Genomic DNA, 24038 nt, shown 5'->3' with positions numbered 1-24038 from the left:
CAAGTCATGAGAGGTGACAACAATGAAAGTTGTAGTTTTGGAAATAGACCCATGTGTAGTGCATCATGATCCTTTTTCAGATAATGCTATTTTTTTGTTCTGTTTTGTCTTGTTTTGTTTCATCTTTATCCTGTTATCAAAATACCAATTTCATAAAATTAAGGTCTTTGTCCCTGTGGACATTTGCAAACTGCAGCCTGATTTTTGCTTTTTCCTTTGGAGTAATGGGTTATTCACAGTGAATCATTATTCACTGTGAATAATGATTCTGTCTTACCAGCTTCAGCAGCTTCTTCACAAGATCTTTGATTTCTGTTCTGGGTCCATCTGCACATATTGGACCAAAACGTTTATATCTCACACAGAACCTTCTCCTTCCTGAGCGAAACGATCGGTCGTTTTAACTGACATAAAACAAGAGCTGTTTGGTCTGCTTTAACTTCACACTGTGAAAAATGTGAATATGTTTTTAACCAGTGCATGTAAACTTATTGCTTCTACTGCATGAAATCAAACTTTAAAAGTACTACAATCGATATGCAGTAATGGTTTATGTTTTCATGTTTTATGGAGAACATTTAGTCAGCAATGCCTGCAGAATCCAGCTGACCTGACTGACCTAAAAGAGTGGTTGGAGAGAAATTATGTTTATATAAAAGTTCCCAAAACAGAACAGCTTCTTATGAAGGTTGGATCATTCGGTAGGTTTCTTGAGAGAGAGATTTAAAAAATGTCATTTTCTATTTGATGAGCCAACTGTGATGTCTGGAGGTCAAGAAAATACATAATTTAACAAGAAAAACACTTTACCAATTCCCCTGGGAATTAGTCAAGTTTTAAATAGCAATAACAGTCTGAGACTTTTTATGAATATATTTTATTCACCAGTTTGATCAGGTGTTCAGATGAAACTGCAAAGATAAAAGTGGCTACACTTAAAATTAAAAACACAAAATATTTCTGGCCTGAAAATGCAGATCAAAATCCATTTAGTGTTCCAATATGCTTCACACTGAAATCAAAAACTTGCATAGATATTTCATTACTTCTCAGTGCAATATCATTCAGAATACAAATCAGATAAATTTAGTGTAACTAAACCTACAGATCCAAAATGTGCAGCCATGGCACAAACAAAGCCATGACTTTAGGTTCTGTAACGTATGATCTGGCTGTTAACAGATTCTAAGCTCATGCAGTTCAAATCAAAATTCAAAAATACTTTATTGATCGCAGAGGGAAATTGAATGTTGTTGTAATTTATATTAATTCAAGATTTTTTTTGGAGTTATTGTAGATATTGATAGCTGTTGGCAGGAAATATCTCCTGTAGCAGTCTGTATTACAGCAAATCTTAAGAGGCCTCTGACTGAAGACTCTATTGTATGACACTCATGGAGAGAAGGTTTAGGGTTGTTTTAAAGCATAATTATAATTATGTGTTTAAACAACGGAGTAGAAAAGTGTTTGTTAGTTGAACCTCGTTTCCTTTCTCTTCACCCTGACTGGATATGTTAACACAGCTGAGGACAGACTGTCATCATGTGGAGCTGAACATCATATCAGTTTAGCTACAATATGTCAGTTTGACTACATTCATCATATCCAGTGAACATATGGATATACGCCAGAAGAAAGATGCTTCATCATCTTTGCTGTTGCTTCAAATCTCACACTACAGATTCCTGCAGTAATGTCAAACAACGCTAGCTGAATCTGTCTGGAAGGTTTGTTGTTAGACACATATAGATATATTTGTGAAAAGAGAGTACAGCATGAGGATCTAGGACAGCTAAGATAGAGGAACAGAGTTTAAATAAAACATTTCCTGCCTTAAATCTATTCAAATATTACAAGGATGAAAATCGGGTACACAAGGAAAAATGCTACTTTTAAGTGACTTATGCTAAGAATAATGGTAAATGTAACATAACCTAAAACTCCTCCATCAATACTTGCCTCTCAAACTCATGATGTATTGACTTGTCCTGAAAAACATTACATGAGCATATAGCAATGCCAATAATGAGCATCTACAGCCTTTCTTTAAAAAGTATTTTTCTGTTTCCTTTTTGTAAACACACCAGAGCACTAAAGGATCTTCATTAAAGCATTAAAGCAGGGGTCTCAAACTCCAGTCCTCGAGGGCTGCTGTCCTGCAGTTTTTAGATGTGCCACGGGTACAAAACACTGCAATGAAATGACTTAATGACCTTCTCCTTGTGCAGATCAGTTCTCCACAGCCTTGCTAATGACCTAATTATTATATTCAGGTGTGGTGCAGCAGAGGCACATCTAAAAGTTGCAGCCCTCGAGGACTGGAATTTGAGACCCCTGCATTAAAGGGACTATGACTGGTGACTGCGATTGGTTACTATGGGAACCACAGCCATGTTGTAGAAATCAGCAGATGACTTATCCCTCTAGTGCTCTGATATATCACCATTACCTCAGATTACAGTTTCAAACTATGTCAGTTTAGCTACATTCATTAACTTTATTGGTGTTTAGTTCAGTCAGCACATCAAAAACAAAGAAGCATCTTTTTAATGAGCTGTTTGACTTTCCCTAAGTGTTTGCCTGCCAGCTGCACTCCTATAGGTCAATCTTCCCGCCAGTGGCAGCGCCGCCGCTGGAGGCCGAGGCTCCGCCCTCAGCCGGGTCTTTGGCCTGAAACGCCAGGGAAGCAGAGTTGATACAGTAACGCTTTCCAGTAGGTTTTGGGCCGTCGTCAAACAGGTGACCAAGATGAGCTCCACACTGAAACACAGGGACATTCAGCAGCACTGAGCAACCTGTGTGGAACCTCCAGCACACTTTGTGTCTGAAGAAAACATTTGTTGTGAATCAGAACTACATAAACACAACAAACTAAAGAGAAAATTATTTATTTTCAACAAAGAAGTAATTTCTGATGGGAAAAAAAATTATCATTACAGCAAATGCTGGAATGTTGAATGAGTCTGTGAGGTTGGAACGCCTCCTTACCATCACCCTCATCTTTAGTTCAAACCATAGATCTCCAGTCCAGATTCCAGTTAGGATTTACTTTGACTGAGCCACTCCAAAACATCAATATTATTTCCATTGCATAGAAATTGTTGTGTGCTAAATTAAAATGTAGGTTGAATTAAAAGATTAATTAAAATAGTACTAAAATGTAAATCTACCAGGGGTATGAACAATTTTGGACATACTGTAACTGTGCATACCTATTGGACAGTCTTCTCATTATAATTGTGATGGTATACATACAAGTACTGCACATTCAGAAATATCGCATTTGATAAGCTGTTTTTTCTGTCTGTCTAGTATGGATGTTAAAACTGTAACATACTGAAGCACTTTCAACTAGAAATTAGAGTAGTTATTGGTTTTTATGTTGATGTTCTATACGAGAGCATAGCTTTACACACATAGCTTCATCACACACACCCCGCCCCACAAACACAGCGTCAGGGTGAGGGATGAAGGGAGATTTAGGCTAAAAATGATTTTGAACTGATTTACTTCATGAAGTAAATGAGTTTACAACAAGAATTATAAGGAAACTTGATAAATAAAGTGGTGTGTTGCAGCTCACCTGGTTGCAGGTTGTCTCCACTCTGTGTAAGCCGTAGGAGAAATCATCAGCCAGAGAGACGGACTCCTCCTTCAGCAGGTCGAAGAAGGATGGCCAGCCTACACACGGTTTGTTTAAGAACACAAGAGGAATGTCGGGATAAAAACCTTCACTTCCTTCCACGTAACATTTCACACTTCTATCTTTATCAACATATTAATACCATATGTCTAGAATAATGAGTCACATATGACACCTGAGGCTTTACAACAAGCCTCCATTACAGCTTCAGCTTGTTTTATATGAATCAGATTCAGTTATTGAGGAGTAAAATAAATTACTACAGATGGAAATGAGGGAGTTCAGACAGACAGACAGAAATCTGACATAAGTTCTACTCACCTGATCCTGAGTCAAATTTAGAATCTGAGCTGTAAAAGGAAACAGAAATAGCTCATATAAAGCAATGGTATTGTTTTGTCTTATGATCTTTTGATTTAACGAATTTTTTTATAACTGTACTGTGAGCTTTAATCTGTCTGTTGGGTAAGCAAGACACAAGGGCAGTCAGGTGTGGTGTATAGAGCTCCTCACCTGAAGAGAGGGGCCCCACAGACAACACAGTGATAGGTTCCCTCATCTTTATGGTATGTGAACTCCCCAGTAAAGGCACTGTGGGAAAGGAAGTATTAATAAAAGATAACAGCACAAAATGATTCAGCAGTTAGTAATGTGGTACCATGCACTATAGGATTATTATCAGGCTAATATTCTACTTCCACCCTGTGATTCACCCAACTGCAAAATATCCTTTGGAATAAAATTCAAGCACACAGTGAAACCTGAGATCTATTCCAGGACAATTATAAAATTAAAATAAAAAATAAAAAAACTGATTGGTGACATGGCAGAAGACCAAAGCTCTATCTTCCCGACCTCTCGGTTCCTCTCTCCTGAGTGACATGGAACTGCTTTGGGGTAAGGCGTTTCCTCAGTTCTTCCTGAGGGAAACTCACTGACCAGGTCTTCTTACTTCTACAGGCTCCTGCGAATGAAGACAGGAAAAATGTTCACTACAGATTTCTTCTGAAGCCCCTGCAGAAGAATCAATACTGTATGTGATTTGCTTATCTAACTACTGTATATATAAAGCATTACACACTGAATCTTATCCACTGATCAGCCGCAAACTGAAAACCTTCTGCTGAGAACACCTGCTGGGACACTGGCAGCAGATCCTTATGAGATGTGAGTTTGTCCTTCACATGTTCAACTTTTCCACATTTATCACTTTAGAAGTACAAACTTAAACATATTTTATTTAGAACTTGGGTGATAGCCTAACACAAAATAGTATATTGATATAAAGTAGAAGAAAAATAATACTTTGGAATCCTAAGCTTTCTACCTTTAAAAATATGAAAAGTGTGATGTGTGTGTGTGTGTGTGTGATTTCAGTCCTCTTAATGCTAATATCCCAATATAAAACTAAGAGCAACTAATTGTCTTCAGAATGCAGCAGTGTGTCAAAATTGGACACGCACACACACATGCACACACACACGCACACACACACGCACACACACCAGCTAGGTATGATGTGTGTTTCTGTCGGTCGGCAGCAGACTGCAGCCTAACCATGTTTGGATCAAGAATTTCATCTGTGATAGGTTCCACTTTCATTGTTCCATTAGGATAAAACTATGTTGTTCTTTGGTTTCCAGATGTGGCTGATCAGTAAATTAAAAAAATAGCCATAATGTTACAATTGGTCTTGCACTACATATTTTTATCACTTCAAACTGCACATAGACATTTTTTATATACGGTATATTGGGGTGTTGTGAATATCCTATTAAAAAAAACTAAACAGAAGAAATTTAAAAAATGTGCAGCTAGACAATTATTTAAGAAAGTGACTTGGTGCATGCAAGCTGCAGCAAAGCCAGGCAGTTCATTATGCAGCTGAAAGTTTGGTCTAGTTAAAGCTTGTCCTCACCAGTAAACGCTGAATTTAAAAGTAAATAAAGGACACCTTCTCTGTAGCCACTATTGAAGTGTAATGTTTGGATCCTAGACCAGACAAGTCAAAAGCAACATCACATGGTGTAAGAGGACAGCAGGCTAATAAAAGCAATACAGTTCCACAAACAAAATCTGCTGTCCATACAAACTGTACTTTGGCTTTACATCATGGGAGGCAGCATCCAAAATGATAAATTACATGGCTTATGCAATCAGAAGTATCTACAATGATGACAATTATACTGCCTTTCGTTCCTGTTTAAACAGTGGGCTCTAAATGTGACTTACATTCTGCTTCCAGACCTCCCTCCCCAGACCTTCCAGGGCCCCTCCAGGACCCTGCACAGTGCCCAAGATAGAGCCAGGATAGCCAACCCTCAACTTCAAGACCTCCACTGTGAGAGGTTTGAACTGTTCCCACCGGAGAATGTCAGGAAGATTCTAAATCCACCCATGTAGTTCCTCTGGATGCACAGGAATCCAGCAGACCTACATAGTGTTCCTACAGTGCCAATAGTCACAGATTTTTCTGCAGAACGTAACTTCAAATTATCTGTGGAGAATCTGCCTGTTCAGATTTTTTCGTAGCTCATATCTACAATCTTCTAAAGAAAATGCAATATCAAATATTCTGACAAGGTTCATAATTACATAAGTCTTCAAAAAATTTGACCAATCTTTCTCTCCATTTGATAGGAATAGACTTCCCAAAGGATAATGAAAAGTGGGATTCCCTGTAGCTGAAGTACCAGCAATGTTACACAGGTGTTAGTATCCAGAACCAGGTAACTCTTTCTGCCCTTTGTGTCCCAACACCAAGCTGAACTATCTCAAAGATGTAGCCAACCCCGACTCTTCGGGACAGGGTTGGTCATCCAGGTGGAGAACATCCTCAAAGCACTCTTTGTTTCATCTTACAAGATCAGGCTGAAGCCTGCAGAGATGAAGTGATAGTAAAATAAGGTTTTGAAAAATCATATGACTAAAACCTTTTATTCATACTAAGAACAACTAAAACCTAAAATGCACCAATACTGGGTTTTACCCAAATTTTAACTGTCTTGACATGCATCTCTGTCCAAATGAAACTGAAGAAAATCCACTGGTTCTTCTCATTTTATTTTATATTTGTACTATATGTGGCTGCCTTTTCCTGCAGACTGGATGATGGGCTGCAGGTCCTTCTGCAGTTTGAAGCATGCTGCTCCCTGGGGTTCTGACTTTCTTTCTGGAGAGTTATGGTCAATGCCAGAGACTGAAGTACAGCCCAGACTTTCTTCTGCAATTCTCCAGTGTATTTAGCTTTGGACTCCACCAGCAAACCTGACAAATTCTCAAGTCAACCCAGATTCATTCTGCCAATCTTGAAAAAAATATAGTCTCTAAGGAACAAACCTGACTCAGATAAAACCTTTCCTTGTTGCTCAGTTTTTTTCCACATTTCCTCTGCTGTTTTGATGATTCATCTTTCGTAGAGCTCGCCAAGTCTGAGGTTGGATGCCCTCTTTGCCATCACCCTAATCTTTCGCTCCCTTCTTATTCTTGGATCAGATTCAAGTTGGCCATTTCAAAGGTCTCTGCCTGTACCTACACACTCTTCAAATTGTATAATTAGTTAGGGAAGATGTTTTACAAAGTAAACTGTTAGTCTAGGTGCCAATTAGTGCCGGGTTAGTGCCAGAAACAGTTCAGCATGTGTCAGAGTTGATAGTTCTATGACAACTAACTTAACATTTTGTCTGAACATTTAGAAGATGCTAGTTTGTGATTGGTTACAGTCAGAACTTGGATCAATATAGCTGGTCACTTTTGATTGTAGAGGCTGTTCTTGTGCAGACATTCATCTCTATCAATTTGTCAGGAAGCCAAAAGACATTATTTACCATCTAAATATTTACTGTTGTCTGAAAGCCTGAAAGTTAAGGGCCTGAAACTAGATTTTGTCCAAACAATAAATTATAATCGAACTGCTTCTATCACAATGCGAGTAAAATTGCCTTGCGTTCTTATTCAGCTTTTTAGATTCTTAAATTGTTTGATTTTCTTTAATAAGGATCTTTTAATGTTGAAGTATTCAGGGCAAAAAAAATCCAAATCTAACAATTAACCTTGTCAGTTCATTTAGACTTGGTTGGTGAACAAACAGGTAAGATCTCTGTTCTCTGGAACAACCAATTAAAAGCTCGAAATGGTTAGTTCAGATCAGTCTGATTAGAAAACAAACCAAAACACAGCACACCACTCCAGCAATGCGTTAAAAGTGTTAATGCGAGGCAGAGCCAATCAGACACACAACAAGCAGTCAGTGGACCTGAGGGGAGACTGCAGGACCTCAGAGGCACAGGCTGACTCTTGCTTATTAGATGCAGCAGATTGAAGCCCGACATGGTTGCTGGAGAAAAGGCAGAGCCCAGACAGCACTAGAAACAAACCGCCCTCAGTAGGGCCACAACCCAGGTCTGGACTGGATGAGGGACAGAATGACAAGGGAAAACAGGATCATGAACAGCATTAGAGACCAAATCCAGGCTGTTGGATCACTGAAATCCACAGTGTTGATGAAGGTTCTGATGAGGATGGGTTAAAAAGGACACAGAAAATAGTACAGTCACTTATTTCTTCATGGTTTACCATGAAGATTGATTCTGTTTCCAGTCTTTGTTGATCACTTCTAACTTACAGCTATGGGTTGCTCATCATTCAGTGGAGATGTACACAACAGATGGCAGCAGCAGTTTTTGTGCTGACAATGCATTACTGTGCAGACTTATCAGATCCAAGTTCAAAAGAACTTTTTACAAGTTTTCTCTAAGAAATCTTCTCATAAAATGAAAATCCTTGGAGTCCAATAAAATTGTTTTTACATGCTGACAAACACTGGTCAGGAGATTCAATCTGCTCTGGTTGTGAATTGGTTCAATATGAATAAGCTGAATTGAATAAAAGAATGTATTCCACCTTAACAGCTGTATCTATTATATCTCTCTCTTCTGTGAACCATAATTACTTAACTTAATTTTTGGTCAATATGACTAAATATTGGATTGTAGTTAAAATTGGTATTTAAATTTTGTCAGTTTCTGTCAACTATGACTGCACATTTGTTTTTTTGACGATGATCTAATCTTTGTAATTGTTAATCAAAAAAATCAAAAAACAATTGCAATTCATAAAATGGAGTATGATTGTATATGCTGGGAAAAACATAGCAGAAAGCTGGTTACCTTTTGGCTCCTTTAAGTTAAAGTATTTACTTCATCTCTTTATTTTGATGTTTTACTGTAATCTGATGCAGTGCAACCTTCTGCTGAGCTCTGCCTGGGAAAATGATACTTCAGTTTGGTGCCAAAATAAAAAATAAAGTTTGGAAAGAGGAAAATGTAGATATTTACTGATAATTTTTTTTTTTTTACCTGCAAACTGTGTAAGGCCTGGTTATAGGCAGAGTAAATGTGGAATCACTTCACTGGTTCCTGTTTTAGAAATATTTAGATTCTCCAGCTCTACTCCTGATTCTCAGCACCAGCTGGTTGGCGCTTCCACTAGGAAAACTATTTCATGTTTTAATATTGTCATTATGTTATGTAAAAGTATTACAGTCAACATTGTTGTAAACAAAGAGCATATTTTCGCATTTAAATCTATTACTCTACCTAGAACAGCTGCAGGCAGAGCAGAGGGGTAAGCTGTGTTGCTGCCTTGCCCAAGGGTACGATGCAAGGCCAAGAGGAGCCCACGTCTAAGGAAGACAGCCATACCCTTGTGACGCTACAGACAGAGAGACACTGATCACTTCTGAGACATTAGACAGGAAAAAGAACTGAAGTGTTGCAGAGCAGATTTCTTTTCCCCTCACTGTGTTCATATAAACTAACAGGTCAGTCCTGTAATCTACCAAAGCTGATCAACACCATGAGATGAAGTATAAATCATTTTCCCAGAAAAGCTCAGCTGTGAGACGTTTGCATGCGCCCACAATCAGACGCTTGGGAAGCATCCGTTCAGTGGTTTTCTCATCACAATATAAAGTCGGGCATGAACCAGAGGCAGATGCGTTAAAGTTTTAAAAAGTTGTGTTTTGAAAATAGAGACATTCTGCTCCTACAGTTTAAAAGTTCTTTTAATGCGATGCGTTCCCAGGCTGTATACAGCATCGGGCAAAATAGAAGGCGCTACACCTTCAAAAGAAAGTTTTTATTTTTTTTATATACATAAAAAATATTAATAATAAACTAAGTAATAAACTCTGGAGAAGATCTGATGAGTGGACCAAAACCCCTGCTGCAATGTCAAGAACTGGTCAAAAATAACAAGAAATATCTGACCTGAAATTATAAACAAAGGTTTGTGTAGCAAATATTAAGTTCTCATTTTCTATTGTATCAAATACTTATTTCATAGAACAAAACACCAATTAATAATTGGAAAATCAAATCAATGTTATTTTTCTGGATTTTACTTTTAGATCCCATCTCTCACAGTTGAGGTGAACCCAAGCTGAAGCTTACATCATCTCTACTCTTTGTTAGAAGAGAAACGTAGAAAATGACCAGTATAAATGCTTTTTCATTACATCTAAAGCAATAATTTAGCCCAATTTTTTAACACCTTAAAGGGAAAAAGTGCAATGGCTGTTAAAATTGTCATGTGGGATAAATACACAAAAAACTATGCTATTAGCCAGTTACATTTTGTGCAAAAATGTCTTTTCAGGTATTCTGAGTTTATTTGAATTCTTATCTTATTCCTCTGCATAAGAAAAGTCTTTATTGTTTCAGCATCACTTTTGGCTACTGGGCAGCAAACTCTGTGCTTCTCCAGGGGTCAGACGGGGCTTAATGTCCATTAGTCTTGGCTTCAAAAGTCACAGCTGTCTTATAAACAGTCATGTTCATTTTGCAACAACCTGTTTGTATTTTTGTATTATCATCCCAGTCTTTAAGCCTCGAGCAGCTACTTGCTGTTTCACAAAACTGCTGTATACTCTTTATAAATAAAGGTTGGGGGAGGGGGGGTCACGGTAGAAACCAGAAACACGTAGCTTGGCTAGACGTTATGGCTAACAGTTACGTACTTCAACACCGCAGCCATATTGGAAGGACGGGTCTATTGGAACTGCTGTGTACCATACAGGACATATTTCATTTGTGTTCATGACGATTTCATTTATTGCCTGACAAGTAGAACGGTTCCCGAAAAGTATCGCCTGCTAAACAAAAAGCCCTTCTCAGACGGGCTGGACTCTACAGATCATCTGGACAACCAACAAATCCTGAACACCTGGACAACCAGGTCCCTGCCTGTATTCAAGCTCCGGGTTTCATAATAAAATTTTAAATTGTTGTAGTTTTATCACCAATTAAATTGATAAAAATGTGAAATACTAATTAAATAGTCATCTACTACAAATATGTTAATCGTTTAATAAAACGCATCGGTTTGTTGCTCTACAAAGCTAGTTTTCGGTGTAAAACAAGATAAAAATCATACCAGAGAAGAGCAGAAGCAGGAGCAGTACGATGTTAGCTGGTAAACGCCCTGTATCTGCGGCTGATAAGCCTTGTTTAAAGCGGTACATCAGGTGGAGTTCGGATGGACAGTTCCTGACCAACAAGCTGAGTCTGAGTGAGCCGAATGTCAAGGCACCAACACATTACCTTATATGGGCACAAATGTGTTGAGCTTCCGCTTTAGAAGAGAAGCATATCTTCACCAAAGTACGTGTGCTCAAATGGATTTGTGCACATCATACATGAGGTGTTCTATGTGCAGCAGCAACAACAAAAATAGCAGAAATATTAATTTACAGACACGTTTAAACTCATGTGCATACTGCCACCTACCGTACAAAAGTAAAAAACTCTTCATTTCCTCTGGAAACAGTCCTGGTTGCTGTTTTTCATCTCAGCTTGGCTCAGGTTTCTTCCTGTCAACAGGGAGTTTTTCTTTTCCACTGTCACTACATGCATGTTCAGAATGAGGAATTGCTGGAAAGTCAATGACAATGCGAGGGATTGTCCACTGTGGCCCAGAGAGGCCCTTTGGATCTCCACAATTAAGGGAATAACAAATTCAAGTTTTATCAGAAGCTGTTGCCTTGCAGCAAGAGGGTCCTGGGTTCGATTCCCGGCATGTTCTCCCTGTGCATGCGTGGGTTCTCTCCGGGTTCTCCGGCTTCCTCCCACAGTCTAAAAACATGACTGTTAGGTTAATTGGTTTCTCTAAATTCTCCCTAGGTGGGAGTGTGTGTGTGAATGGTTGTTTGTCTTGTATGTCTCTGTGTTGCCCTGCGACAGACTGGCGACCTGTCCAGGGTGAACCCCGCCTCTCGCCCGGGACGCAGCTGGAGATGGGCACCAGCACCCCTCCCGACCCCATTAGGGATGAAGGGTGTTCAGAAAATGGATGGATGGAAGTTTTGTCAGTTTTTCATTGAATAATTGTACTGAATTTCCTCAACATTGAAATTACCAATAGCATTTTTATATGTTCCTTCAAATAACTAAGAGAAGATAATTTTCCTCAAAGATTGACCGCAAATATGACATTTACAGCAGGGTTGTCCTTATTCAACTTGCCAAAGCAAGTTATTTATTTTTGTTTGCTATGTTTTCACCAGTGGCATCTTCTGGGTTGACTGTGGAGGTCTTCTGTATGGACCGCTGTCAGCTTAGGTTTTATGCCTAATCAAAGGCCTGCCCCCCGTCCTCCAGTGGTGTCTCAGAATTTAGAGTTCTCTGGAAACAAGTCTCTGCTTTGATTGTTTTCTTCCCAGGCTTGTCCTTTCATATTCCATTTAATTTAGATTTCAACCTAACAATATTTTTAAAAAAATATTCAGATCCCATGGAAGAAATGTGTCCATCTTTTCTTTTTTTCAGAATGTGTCATATAGGGTTAGGTTTAGGCAAAAATGGCTCTTTGGCTTGTGAAGATGCATAGTTGTGAGAAGACCCATTGGATCAATAAATAAGAACTTGATGATCAAGAGACTTGAAATTGCATCAATTGGTCCTGCACAGATAAACTGATTTAATTCTGATTAAATAGAACTTATCTGCAGCCATAAATGCCAGCATAATATGGGAGGCAGTAAAAAAATACAATATTCATATAGGAATTCCTCTAAAAGTGTCCAACCCTTTGTGAGTGTTCAGATGGTCCAGAGTCAAGCTCTAAATGTTCATTTATTTCTCAAAGTGTTCACTTTATTTTGTTTTAAACATCCTGACAATCCTTACAAAGCAAGTGTCAATCATTAATGAAAAACATACAACAGGTCTAGTGACATTAAAATAGTACATAACCCTCATTAAAAATGAAAATAAATAGAACCTTTTGGTTTAATATCAAAGGAAACTTCTACAAAACGCCAACTTCCAAGTTTCCAAACTAAGAACTATAAGTCTGCCTCATTTCTCCTCTAAACAATTTCAATATTTTCTATATCCGGTACATTCTCTAAAGCAGTGCCAGTTCAAAAAAAAGCACAATTTAAGGCACAGTTGGATCATCTGCAGCAAACCATCACTGCAGCAAGCAAACGCAAAATATGAAAACTATATGCACAATTTTACACAGCAAAAACTGAGTCTGATACTGTATTATCTGCATTAAAAACAAGTATCAGCTCACGTCATGTTTTAGGAATACAAAGGTGCAGCAGAAACAAGAGACTGGAAGCTTCCCATGCTTCAGATGCTTGCAGTGTGTGGGATACGTGGAGTTCAGGATCCTTCCATCAGAGTGCTGACATCATGGTTAAGGAGGAGTCACACTGACTGGTGGAGCAGGACGTTTAATCTAATCTAATCTAATCCTATACTGTGTGTGTGGGTGAGGGGAGGAGTCAGGTGGTACAGACTCCACCCCTTTGGGAGGTCAGATGGAGCTAAAGAAATGATGGAGTTTTCCCAACATGCTGGAACGCTGCTGTTGCATAATCTCAGGGTTTTCCTGCAGATGCACTCAGTCTGCATCAGGATGTGTGCTCAGATCATCAGCCTCTCTCTCTCACATAGACACACACACAGAAACACACACACCACGGTGGAAAGCTTGTGCTTGTGCAGAAGGATTCCCATCTTCCAGTTGCCAGCATGGAGGCGGTGATAAACAGAAGTGACAGTGTTGCACTGAAAGCTTACATACATACATGACTCCACTGTGGCAATGAGCGATGGAAGAGAACAAAGATAACAATAAATACTCACTTTGCTTTGTTTTCAATTCTATGACACTTGAAATATAAAGTTGATGTTTTTAAAAACTCTGCACCACTGAACAGCTTGTGCTGCCACCTCGCTGCGGGGCCACAGTTCTATGATACAGGGAGGGGCCCTCTCAGGAGAAGCCTGAGGAGTTGGGGCCCCCGTGCTGCAGCGGGCAGGGAGCCGGGTTCTGGTGGAGGCTGGACGCCTTCAGGGGCACACTGCAGCCCTGGGTCTGCGGGAAGCGCTGGTGGTACCGGTCCAGACGCAGATACTTGACTGTCACCAGCTTACCTGCAGGCAAATACATCACTCTATAATACAGAGACACACACACACACACATACACGCATAAACACACTACTTAATACATATAACTCACCATCAAACCAGGAGCCATGTAGGGCTTTGAAGGCTTTTCCTGAGTGCTCTGCAGAAAGACACTTCACATAGACACAGCCCTGTGGAAACACACAGTCAGTTGAGGAGAACCACAGAACCAATAGGCTTCAGAACCTCAGAGCCAACACGACTTAATGACACCACACAGCTCACCTCTTTAGAGTTCTTATCAACAGAAATGTGGACGATGCCATCATTGTCACTGCATTTCTCCAGGATGGCTTCCTGGATGGCCAAGTCCCAGCTGTCACCAACCTCCCTGGGCGCACACGCACACACACACACACACACACACATACATACACACACTGAAAATCTGCACACAGGTTGGGGTTGGAGAGCCTTCGGTAGTTCAATCATGGGGGTACTTACATGTCTGGATCAAACATGTTTCTGATCTTCAGACATGGAGTCAGACTGTTGGGTGGTGAATTCCTCCGATCCAGAGGGAATGCTGGGAAAAAATACAAACATGAGACCAGCATTCATTTCCTGGCTGTAAATCAGCCGCCATGCAGTGGTCTGCTGCATGTCTGCTGCAGCTCTAAAACTTTGACAGAATCAGGCTGGCAGCAGCCTGTCTCTGCATGCTCTCCTGTTATTTGTCTCTACAGGAAGTGACAACACGAGGGAAGGCAAACCCTGAGGAGGCTGACAGGTTGATTCAAAATAACAATTTATCCCAAGAGGGAAATGAATTGCTGTTGTAACGGAGATCATCCAAGTGAGGGTTTTACCCAGAAAACTTGCTAAGCCTGTTGGTCGGGTTGCCAGGTTTTTGTATTAAAAAATATTACGTTGACAGGAAATGTAAAATATTACCAGGTTATTATGTTAATGGAAGAAATTGTTGACAATGCTTAAACACAAAACTATAGAATCTTAAAAGCAACAAACAAAAAATACAATAAAATAAATAAATAAATAGCAGCAGCATGATACCTTTCCCCTGCCACATCTTGGATTTGTCAGAGCTGAGGGGCGGCTGGATCCACCTCCACACCATGAAGTCTGCTCCCTTGATCTGCTGCGTCTCTGTCCGGATCCTGGACTCGTTAGCTGAGAGGAACTTCACGGCTCGCTCCCAAACCTTCTTCATCTTCCTCCTGAGGAGTAACTCGGTTAACCTGGTCTCTGGAGGCTGATGGACACTTCCTGCTCCTGTTGGAACTCACCGATCCTGTGGCTGAACCAGAGAGTCTCTGACATGGGGGATGGGCAGGTAAGGCTCCAGGTCCCGGTTCTCTTGGCACGCCTCACCGTGGGTCCTTAATACATCTGGACCACAACAGTTTACACTGATTTCTGCTTTTTGCTTCAAGCTGTGACGTAAAGTGTGCTGATCTTACCGATGATCCTCTCCACCATGTCGTACATCTGCCTCGTCTCCTCTTCCTCTCTCCTCCAGCGATACTTCACGTAGTAGATCATACTGCACACTAAGCCTACAACTGCAGACATGACGCTTTCATGTTAAGATCACTCAGCAATATATAAGTAAGAATGCATTAAAATACAGGGTGGGGGCTAGCACAGATCCTGGTGGGAGTGGGCTGTGGAAACGTGGAATGTGTGAAGTAGGGCTGGAAGATACAAGTGCTTCTTATCAGGTTATCGATAATTGTTGATTAGTTTTTGTTTTATGTATGGAGCCAAGAGACACAGCCGAGTGCGGGGATGAGGGAGGAGTTAGTGGGCTGTGATCGGATTCACTGTTTGTTGCTGTATTTATACATTTTTCAGGCTCCTCTAATGCCTTTTTTCAAAATAAAAGCTACTGATAAATCTAGAGAGTACTTTTCTGTGTTGTTGGATACTTTTACTGTGACATCATTGTGCAGCTAAGCTGCAGCCTGTCTGTCCTGAGCTAGCAGCGAGTGCGGCCATTAGCCTCTGTTAGCTTCTCATCCTTTCTCAGCACTGCAGTCAGTCTGACAGTCATCAGTTCAAGAAAATTTGCACCAAGTTGCCTATTTAGATGGTCTATCAGCAAAAAAGGTTGATTTGGGGGTGAGTTTCACTTGAAGAATCCTTCAATTAGATATTCAAATTCATGTTCTTCTGATGTCAACATCATATTTTTTTCCACAGATATTTGTGTGGTGTGTTGACATGAGCAGGTTATATCAGTGAAACGGGTTTTTCAAAACCAATCGCACACTATATAGAATATTGATGATGTTTTAAAGGACATTACCAGTTCTCAAGGTCCCTGATTACAACATCAGGGACTATGTTGCCCAGCTATGGTAGTGAACCGTCTTGTCATGATCCCACACCCCATTACCAAAAACACAGCCAAAAGTATGAAACTGAAAAATAAAAAAAAATAAAAATCAAACTCAAAAAATAAAATCTGAAAAGCAGTTTTTAACATTTTAAGTTTCACATCCATCTTTTATCTTCAAAAATGTTTTTCTCAGTTTCAACTCTTTTTCAGTTCCAAACTTTTTCTATTGAACAAACTCTATGGTCTCATTTTGGCTCTATATGTTGTCCCACATGTTTTATCACTGACACATGGTATGAAGACAGTTAGCGTTTTAGCACGAGCTCCCACTAAACATCATGTTGATATTACTAACTAATGTTTATAATTAGCCCTTCAGAGTTATCATAGCTAACTTGTCGGTTAGCGGTGCAGACCACTGCTCCTATTGTTCCAGAGCTACATGTTTTAGATCTGATGTTACTTGGATAGCTTTGACCTTTGCTGCCCCTCCCAGAACTCCATACGTTTGGGTCCACTCACCAACGGCAACAACCAGGACTTTGTTCATGACTGTGAGCAAAGCTCGGCGAAAGCGGCAGGTGAATGGCATCCTGGGATGCGTGGATTCCAACCAAGAGATCTCGGACACATCTGTCACTACGTCGTCTTCTCGCTGCCCGCTCAGCCTGGAAACACACAAGTCCATCACATGTTCACACCAAAAATACTTTATTTGTTGTGGTTACACATGAAATGATTGCCTGTGCAGCTATCGTTTCCATGGTTTCCAGAGCTTTATTTACAGATACAGGATATTTGTCACTTAAAAGAGATTAAAGAACTGATCAGTTACACCTGACTGATGCATGCTGTACAGCCACAATCTCTCCTAGTAAAGCTGGCAGGTTTAGATTAAAACTTATTCAACCAATAAGTTGGTTTCTAATAAGTAATGAGACTAGCATCTCTCAAAAGATAAAATATCCATTTTTATGGCATTAGCATCAGTTAAAATGATTAATCATGGACTGGATTATTCTTGACTGAATCTCAGGTTGTGATCACAACCACGTTCATTTCAGCATAGCAGAGCTGCTGCAAACAGCAGTCTGTCATCATTAGCAAAGGATAACGGTTTCCATACGTCAGTACATTTTTCCAGGGAAAACATGATGTATGAGAAACATAATGATGAATAAACAAACATGGCCGCTCTTTATGCAAACAAGCTCAACGTTCAGGTTCTTTATTTTGAAATAGACAAAGGAGATGTTCATGTCTGTTATGCTGGAGTCGACACTTCTGCCTTTGTTAACATTTCACTTGGTGGCATAAAATAAATACCAGACTGTCTGACTTATAGAAAATTTGGGATTATAATAGTCAATTAAATATTCGGTCCATACAGAAGGAAGGAGAGGTTCCTTAAAAGCCCACTGCTAATAATAATAATTAATCTTATTTCTAATGCTCTGTACACCAAATTGAGATCTCAAAGGGCACATTCACACACTGATGGTGGTAAGCTACTGGATTACAGCCATGGCTGCCCTGGGGCAGTCTGTCAGAAGCCAGGCTGCAAACAATGAGTGCTGAACGGGTATCGTAACACCATCACCCCCTTATATGTCCTTTTAATACAACTTTAAACATCAACATACATTTATACCCACAAGCAGCCCATGAAGGCTAAATATGAGTTGCTATAGCTACAGTCACGTGGAACATTTTCTCCCCATCCTCACCTTATACCAACATCCTGCCCAGCTCGGATGATCCACTCCAGAGAGACGTCGATGAAGTCTTTAAAGTCTCCATTCTGAGCCTTAAAAACACACACAGTTAGAACCAAGACGAGTGAGTCCATCCAGGGTCAAACTCAGATGGCTTCTAATGTAAGCTTCTGTTGCTCAACCATAGCAAAATCTGACCACAGATCAGCGTCTGATTCATGTCACCTACCAGTAAATACTGTGTGACCTGCTCTCTGGACAGACTCCTGCTAGCATACTGCTGCTCTCCACAGTCATGATGACCTGTGAAACAACACCAGAGTTAAAATTGAGTAACTGCTTACATTAAAGTACATTCTTTAGATGTATATTTTATATAGTTCATAACAGCTGATACTTATAGGAGGCAGTATGAGTCATGGTTAATAAATCCTAAACTGGAACTGAAAATTTTGTTCTGAACAGAACTCAGGATTCATGGAACATTATTGTTGTGGAGTCAAAGTGTAGGGACAGATTTTAAAAGCGCTGTCTGTGTGTTATGGAGAATGTGTTCATATGAAGCTCAAACTGAATAATGAGTCCATATCTACCAGCAACGATGGCCAGGTGATCATGGAGGCTGAGCAGCAGCTTTAGGATCATGTCTTTTTCTGTCTTACTCTGGAAAAAAAAAAAAAAAAAAGAAGAAACACTTGGTTACCATAGCAGCATACCGTACAGAACTTTGTAACATTAGCTCTGTACCGACATGTCTATGACACAAACTGATCCTGAACACCAGCAGTGTTAGGATTTGGAGCCAGAGGTTAAAAGAGCTAATTGGCTCGGTCAGCTGGAGGTGGTGGTGGTGGTCCGACCAGTCAGATGATTTTACACTCAGATACGTAAAAACAATGCAATAGCAAAGCCTGCTTGAGCACAATATTTGGTAGGATTCAATAAACCGACCCCGATTTCCTTCAGTTTGTCAGATCAGTGATCAATACTTGATGAAAAACTGATCTGTGCTGTGAAAAGGAGTGAAAATCAGCTCTGCCATGACAAAAACCCTCCTCCTCTCCAACAGGTCTCGCCTCAACATGCTGTTAACATTAGTCTCTACATTGAGGCAAACTCGGCAACTTTGTTGCCATATTTAGCAACTTTTCAGACAACAAAATCAGTCATGTTTTTGAAGACTGGTAATCAGCCAGAAAACCGCAATCAGTGCAAACTTAGATACAACGTTTTGTTGTGCATTCATAGTTTGCATATTAATATATTTGACCAATCGGATGGAATAACTGCCATTCACACATCTGATGTACATTTTTGTGGTAAAAACAAGTTAAAAACAAAAAATCCAATCAAATATTGCAACCAAAGTAAAAGGTTAATCTTAACTTTTTAACATTGTGGATGTCTGAATATATGAATATATGTCATAAAGGAAGAAATGATACTTACATATGAGGAGTCAAAGTTGCTGCCAAACGGGTGGCTCTTAACTACAGCAAAGAGACAAGCAAGGATTAATGAAGATAAAAAGATTAAATCAAAAGTTAACCAGAACTATTTAAAATGTGTTCAGAATAAAAATAATTTGTCTAAATGTTTCTGGAAACTTTTTACGCAACATGAAAAGTTTGATCACTAAGCTGGTGAGCCCAGATCCAGTCCAGCCTCCAGCTGCTGTCACTGAGAGCCATCGAGTCCTCCTTCATATCATCAAAAACTGATCAAGTCATTTTAAGGTCAAATAAACACAAAGAGCAGTTTATAGATGATGACTTTGTTAGGAGAAAGCATATGTCCAAATCACCCTGGTCCTGCAGGAAAACGGTATGAATCTCCTTGTTAGCCATTATTTGAGTTTCATTTCACCAGCCAGAGCCTGAGAGACATAACTAACACCATCAACAATGACACAACATTCAGATTTTACATTATATATCGAGATACAAGAACTTTCTACTCCAGATGAAATGTTGCCGATGAAAACTTTACGGAACGTCATTTTAAATGATGCTCAAAAACCTGACAGAGAGGCAGAAAAAGAAGAATCACTGGAAGAAGAGCTGAAGATTCCTCATTGAAGCAGCAGGTGGTCACAAGCAGTTATTAAGATCTTTGTTAACTGTAAGCTATAAATCAGCCACACAATACAATACTAAACAGTAGACTTAACATACATTATATACAAGTTTCACTTTTGTAAATGAAAAAATACAGAAAAGGAATTACTTTTCAGTATTCCTGTCGAACTATATATATATATATATATATATATTTTTTTTTATATATATATATATATATATATATATATATATATATATTTTTTTTTTTTTTATATATATATATATATACATTACTGGCAGGGAAAGAATACATGGAACAACACAACCAAGTGGCAGGCATAGTGTACAGAAATATCTGTGCAGAATATGGACTGGAACCCCCAAGATCAAAGTGGGAAACACCCCCGAAGGTAGTGGAGAATGACCGAGCTAAGATCCTGTGGGACTTCCAGATCCAGACAGACAAAATGGTGAGGGCGAACCAACCAGACATAGTCGTGGTGGATAAACAACAGAGGAAAGCCGTTGTGGTGGATGTGGCAATACCAAGTGACTGCAACATCAGGAAAAAGGAGCATGAGAAACTAGAGAAATACCAGGGCCTAAGGGAGGAACTGGAGAGGGCCTGGAAGGTGAAGACCACAGTGGTGCCTGTGGTCATCGGGACCCTCGGGGCAGTCACCCCCAAACTGGAACAGTGGCTACAACAGATCCCAGGAACAACATCAGACATCTCAGTCCAGAAATGTGCAGTTCTAGGCACAGCCAAGATACTGCGCAGAACCCTCAAGCTCCCAGGCCTCTGGTAGAGGACCCGAGCTAAGAGGAAGAAGAATCACCACCATGGTGGGTGAGAATTTATATATATATATATATATATATATATATATATATATATATATATATATATATATATATATATATATATGTTGGATCTCCCCAGCTGACAGAAAAAAACAAAAAGCTGGTGTGATTACTAATTGCAGCCAGTAATCCTGGTGTATTTTAAATTCAAATCTCTTTCACTCCAACTGGTAATGTGCCCCTCTCTGCTGGTCGGAGATGGGCCAACATGAAACATTTTAGACACTTACTGACACCGTCTCCTCCCGGGGATCCCGAGCCCCTCATGCGGATGTACATGAGGCCGAGCAGGAGGAAGAAGAGGCAGGCTGCGGTGAGCAGGAACATGGACAGGTAGTGTGCGCTGAAGCTTCCGGAGGAAGGCTGCTCCTCTCTTTTAAACTGCAGCAGCAGCTCATCCTCCGGGGCAGTTGGCTTCTTCTTCTGGGTTCCCGAGCCATATGCATGGTTCTGGACGGGGCTGTGATTAGAGTAGCTCCCCTGAGGGCTCGGGGTCGAGCCGTAGCGCTGTCTCACCATGTTGCTGCCGGACGCCCCCTCCTCGCTGTTAACATGGTTGTTTTCCCCGGTCTTACTCTGATGGTCCTTGCCGAGGGACACGTAGATCGGCTTCCTCGGAAGCATGTGGCTCCGTAAACCTCCCGAAGCGTCTAGGTCTCCTTTCTTCCCCCTCTCCTCATCCTCCTCTCTGCCGCCTGCCATAGCTCTGTTCCCAAGCGGATTAAGCGCACAGTTTTTCCCTCCGATCCGGGACCCTCTGCCGTCTACAAGCGAAGCAAACGGTCCGGTTGTGTAAATCCGTCGCAGCTCCAAACTCCTCCGGTCTCGCTCTGGGCCTCCAGGGCCCCCAACTTCCTCCTCGTCAGAGTCTGAGTACTCTCCGGCTAGTTTGCTTGTGTTCAAGCGAGCAGCGCTGCGACCATTAACCGGGTGGGAATGCTGCACTTCTTCATCATTAACGTCTTCGTCCCTGGATTCAGGATCATGCATAGATCTTTTACTAGTTTCCCAACCCAGAGAGGCCCTTGTTTGTCCGTCTGGGCTCGGGAATGAATTGCTTTTCAGAGCAGTCCCAACGCCATACTGCTTCTTGTTAGCCTCGTTAAGAGGCGTAGCTGCTCTAATCTTCAGCTGTTGTTGTTGTTGAAGGTGTGGGCTTCGGCTGGGTCTTTTCATGTGATCCAGGCCCTTTCTTTTCAGTGGCGTTTCCGCGTCAGATTCGTCAGAGCTGAAGCCGAGAACAGAGGACTTTAGGCCCGGTCTCCTGCCGGAGCTCAGGCGCCTGACGTCATGTCTAACTGGCCTTGGTGCCCCAGTGCTGCTGCTGCTCGTCCCGCTGACTCGGCCTTTACCCCGCTGCTGCTGCTCCTCGCGAAACTTCTTCAGTTTCTTTAAATACACCGGACGTGTGTTTTCTGTGACTGGGCCAGGAGTGTAACCGAAGCACTTCAACTGGGAAAAAAGCTCCTCATCTGTTAACTGCGTCGACGCCATCTTTGGAGAGGAAAAAAATGTCTGAAAACGTTCTTCTTCGTCCGTTTCCTTATCTATTGCTGTCGTCAACACAAAGCTGCATTACTGCCACCTACATTAGAATATATTGTATTTGATTATTAATGAATTATTTATGCTATCACTACTACTAACTATTAATACTATTACTAATACTACTACTACTACTACTACTACTACTACTACTAATAATAATAATAATAACAAAATCAGCCAAAAGAGCCAACAGAAAGAAAAAAATGTTCATCGTTCTCATGAAAAATATTTATTTTGTAGGGATGCACAATGCCCAAAATTATTCACGACCCCCCTCCATTTAAAATCAGGTTTTACATAGGGGGATGTTATAAATGAGATTGTTCAACAATTTAAAATAAGGATTCATTAAAAAATATATAATTTACATTTTAGTAAAATTCGCATCTCAATAATCAATGGAAGAAAATACTTAACATTATAGCAATTAAACCCTTCTTATAATGAGTGGATAGCTTTTTGTCTTTTTTGCAGTCAGAAAAAAGATGTTGGTAAATGAAAAAGATTATTTTAATCCTAAATCTGCCAGGCTTATATAAAGCTTGGGTTTACCTAAAAATGAATGTCTGCTGAAGAAAACAATGAAATAAACAGAGAAATAAAAGACTAAGTGTATTGCTAGAAGGAGTATATATATATTATTTACATATTTTAACACAGTTGCAGCCAGTTTAAATATAGAATGAAGACACATTCTTCATTCATTCAAACATCAACATTTTTCTCAGTGTCTGAAGTCAAATCAGACCAAACTTTTCTTATTTATGGTTGGTTAGAATCACCTGAGTTATTCATTAAAAGCCATAATAATGGGGAAAAATAAAAAATAAAAAAAATAAAATAATATATATATATATATATATCAGAGTTTACATGTAGAAAGATTACAGTTTCTTTAAGCAATGTGGGAACACTTAGAAGGCACATCTGAGTTAATTGGAGCCACACCTGCAACACTTTACTTTCTGATACGACAAGTCTATTCAAGAGAAATCAGCAAAGACATCAGGAAGAGACTCATGGGGTTGCACCAGTTTGGTTCATCCTTATGAACAATTTTCCTTGAAGGTGAAGCATTCATCTGTTCATAGGCATGATGGGAACATCCAACCATCCAATCAGAGGAACCAGAGGAAGAATCCATTACTCCAAAAGAAACGGCAAAAAGCCAGACTGCAGTTTGCAAATGTCCATGGAGACAAAGAGCTTCATTTTCTGATCTGATGGGACTGACGTGGAACTGTCTGGTCATAATGACCATTCTTACATTTGGAGGAAACATGGGGAAGGTTGTTGCCTGGAACACCATCCTAACTGAAGCATGGTGGTGGCAGCATCATGTTGTGGGCTGTTTTGGTACAGGAGGAAATAGTGCACTTCACAAAATAGATTCATAAATAGGCATCTTGAGGAAAGAACATT

General features: G+C 40.1%; 2 protein-coding genes across 5 annotated transcripts; both read right to left on the bottom strand.

Annotated features, from left to right (window-relative positions):
* Positions 1-860: 860 nt before the first annotated feature.
* msrb3 (methionine sulfoxide reductase B3) lies at positions 861-11292 on the bottom strand. 4 transcript variants are annotated; one of them, XM_044107607.1, is made up of 8 exons: positions 11078-11095; positions 9241-9355; positions 7899-8051; positions 4499-4607; positions 4157-4234; positions 3965-3993; positions 3584-3681; positions 861-2760 (listed from the first exon to the last, which is right to left on the bottom strand). In XM_044107607.1, exons 3-8 carry the CDS (start codon positions 7972-7974, stop codon positions 2596-2598), a joined length of 555 nt encoding a protein of 184 aa, XP_043963542.1. In that variant the 5' UTR covers positions 7975-8051; positions 9241-9355; positions 11078-11095; the 3' UTR covers positions 861-2595. The 4 variants fall into 4 exon arrangements, with proteins under 4 accessions (XP_043963542.1, XP_043963539.1, XP_043963541.1 ...); XM_044107604.1 differs by lacking the exon at positions 7899-8051 and having other exon boundaries at positions 11078-11232; XM_044107606.1 differs by lacking the exon at positions 9241-9355 and having other exon boundaries at positions 11078-11232.
* Positions 11293-12673: 1381 nt separating this feature from the next.
* Positions 12674-22635, bottom strand: lemd3 (LEM domain containing 3). Its single transcript, XM_044107603.1, has 13 exons — positions 21299-22635; positions 19594-19634; positions 18738-18807; positions 18374-18447; positions 18157-18236; positions 16952-17097; positions 15549-15650; positions 15375-15477; positions 15142-15305; positions 14572-14653; positions 14353-14458; positions 14180-14258; positions 12674-14091 (listed from the first exon to the last, which is right to left on the bottom strand). Exons 1-13 carry the CDS (start codon positions 22560-22562, stop codon positions 13931-13933), a joined length of 2472 nt encoding a protein of 823 aa, XP_043963538.1. The 5' UTR covers positions 22563-22635; the 3' UTR covers positions 12674-13930.
* Positions 22636-24038: the final 1403 nt, after the last annotated feature.

Source organism: Gambusia affinis, linkage group LG23 (genome assembly GCF_019740435.1).
Source record: "Gambusia affinis linkage group LG23, SWU_Gaff_1.0, whole genome shotgun sequence".
Classification (NCBI taxonomy): Eukaryota; Metazoa; Chordata; class Actinopteri; order Cyprinodontiformes; family Poeciliidae; genus Gambusia; species Gambusia affinis.
Note: the sequence above shows the minus strand (reverse complement) of the source record. Positions and strands in the feature narration are given on the sequence as shown.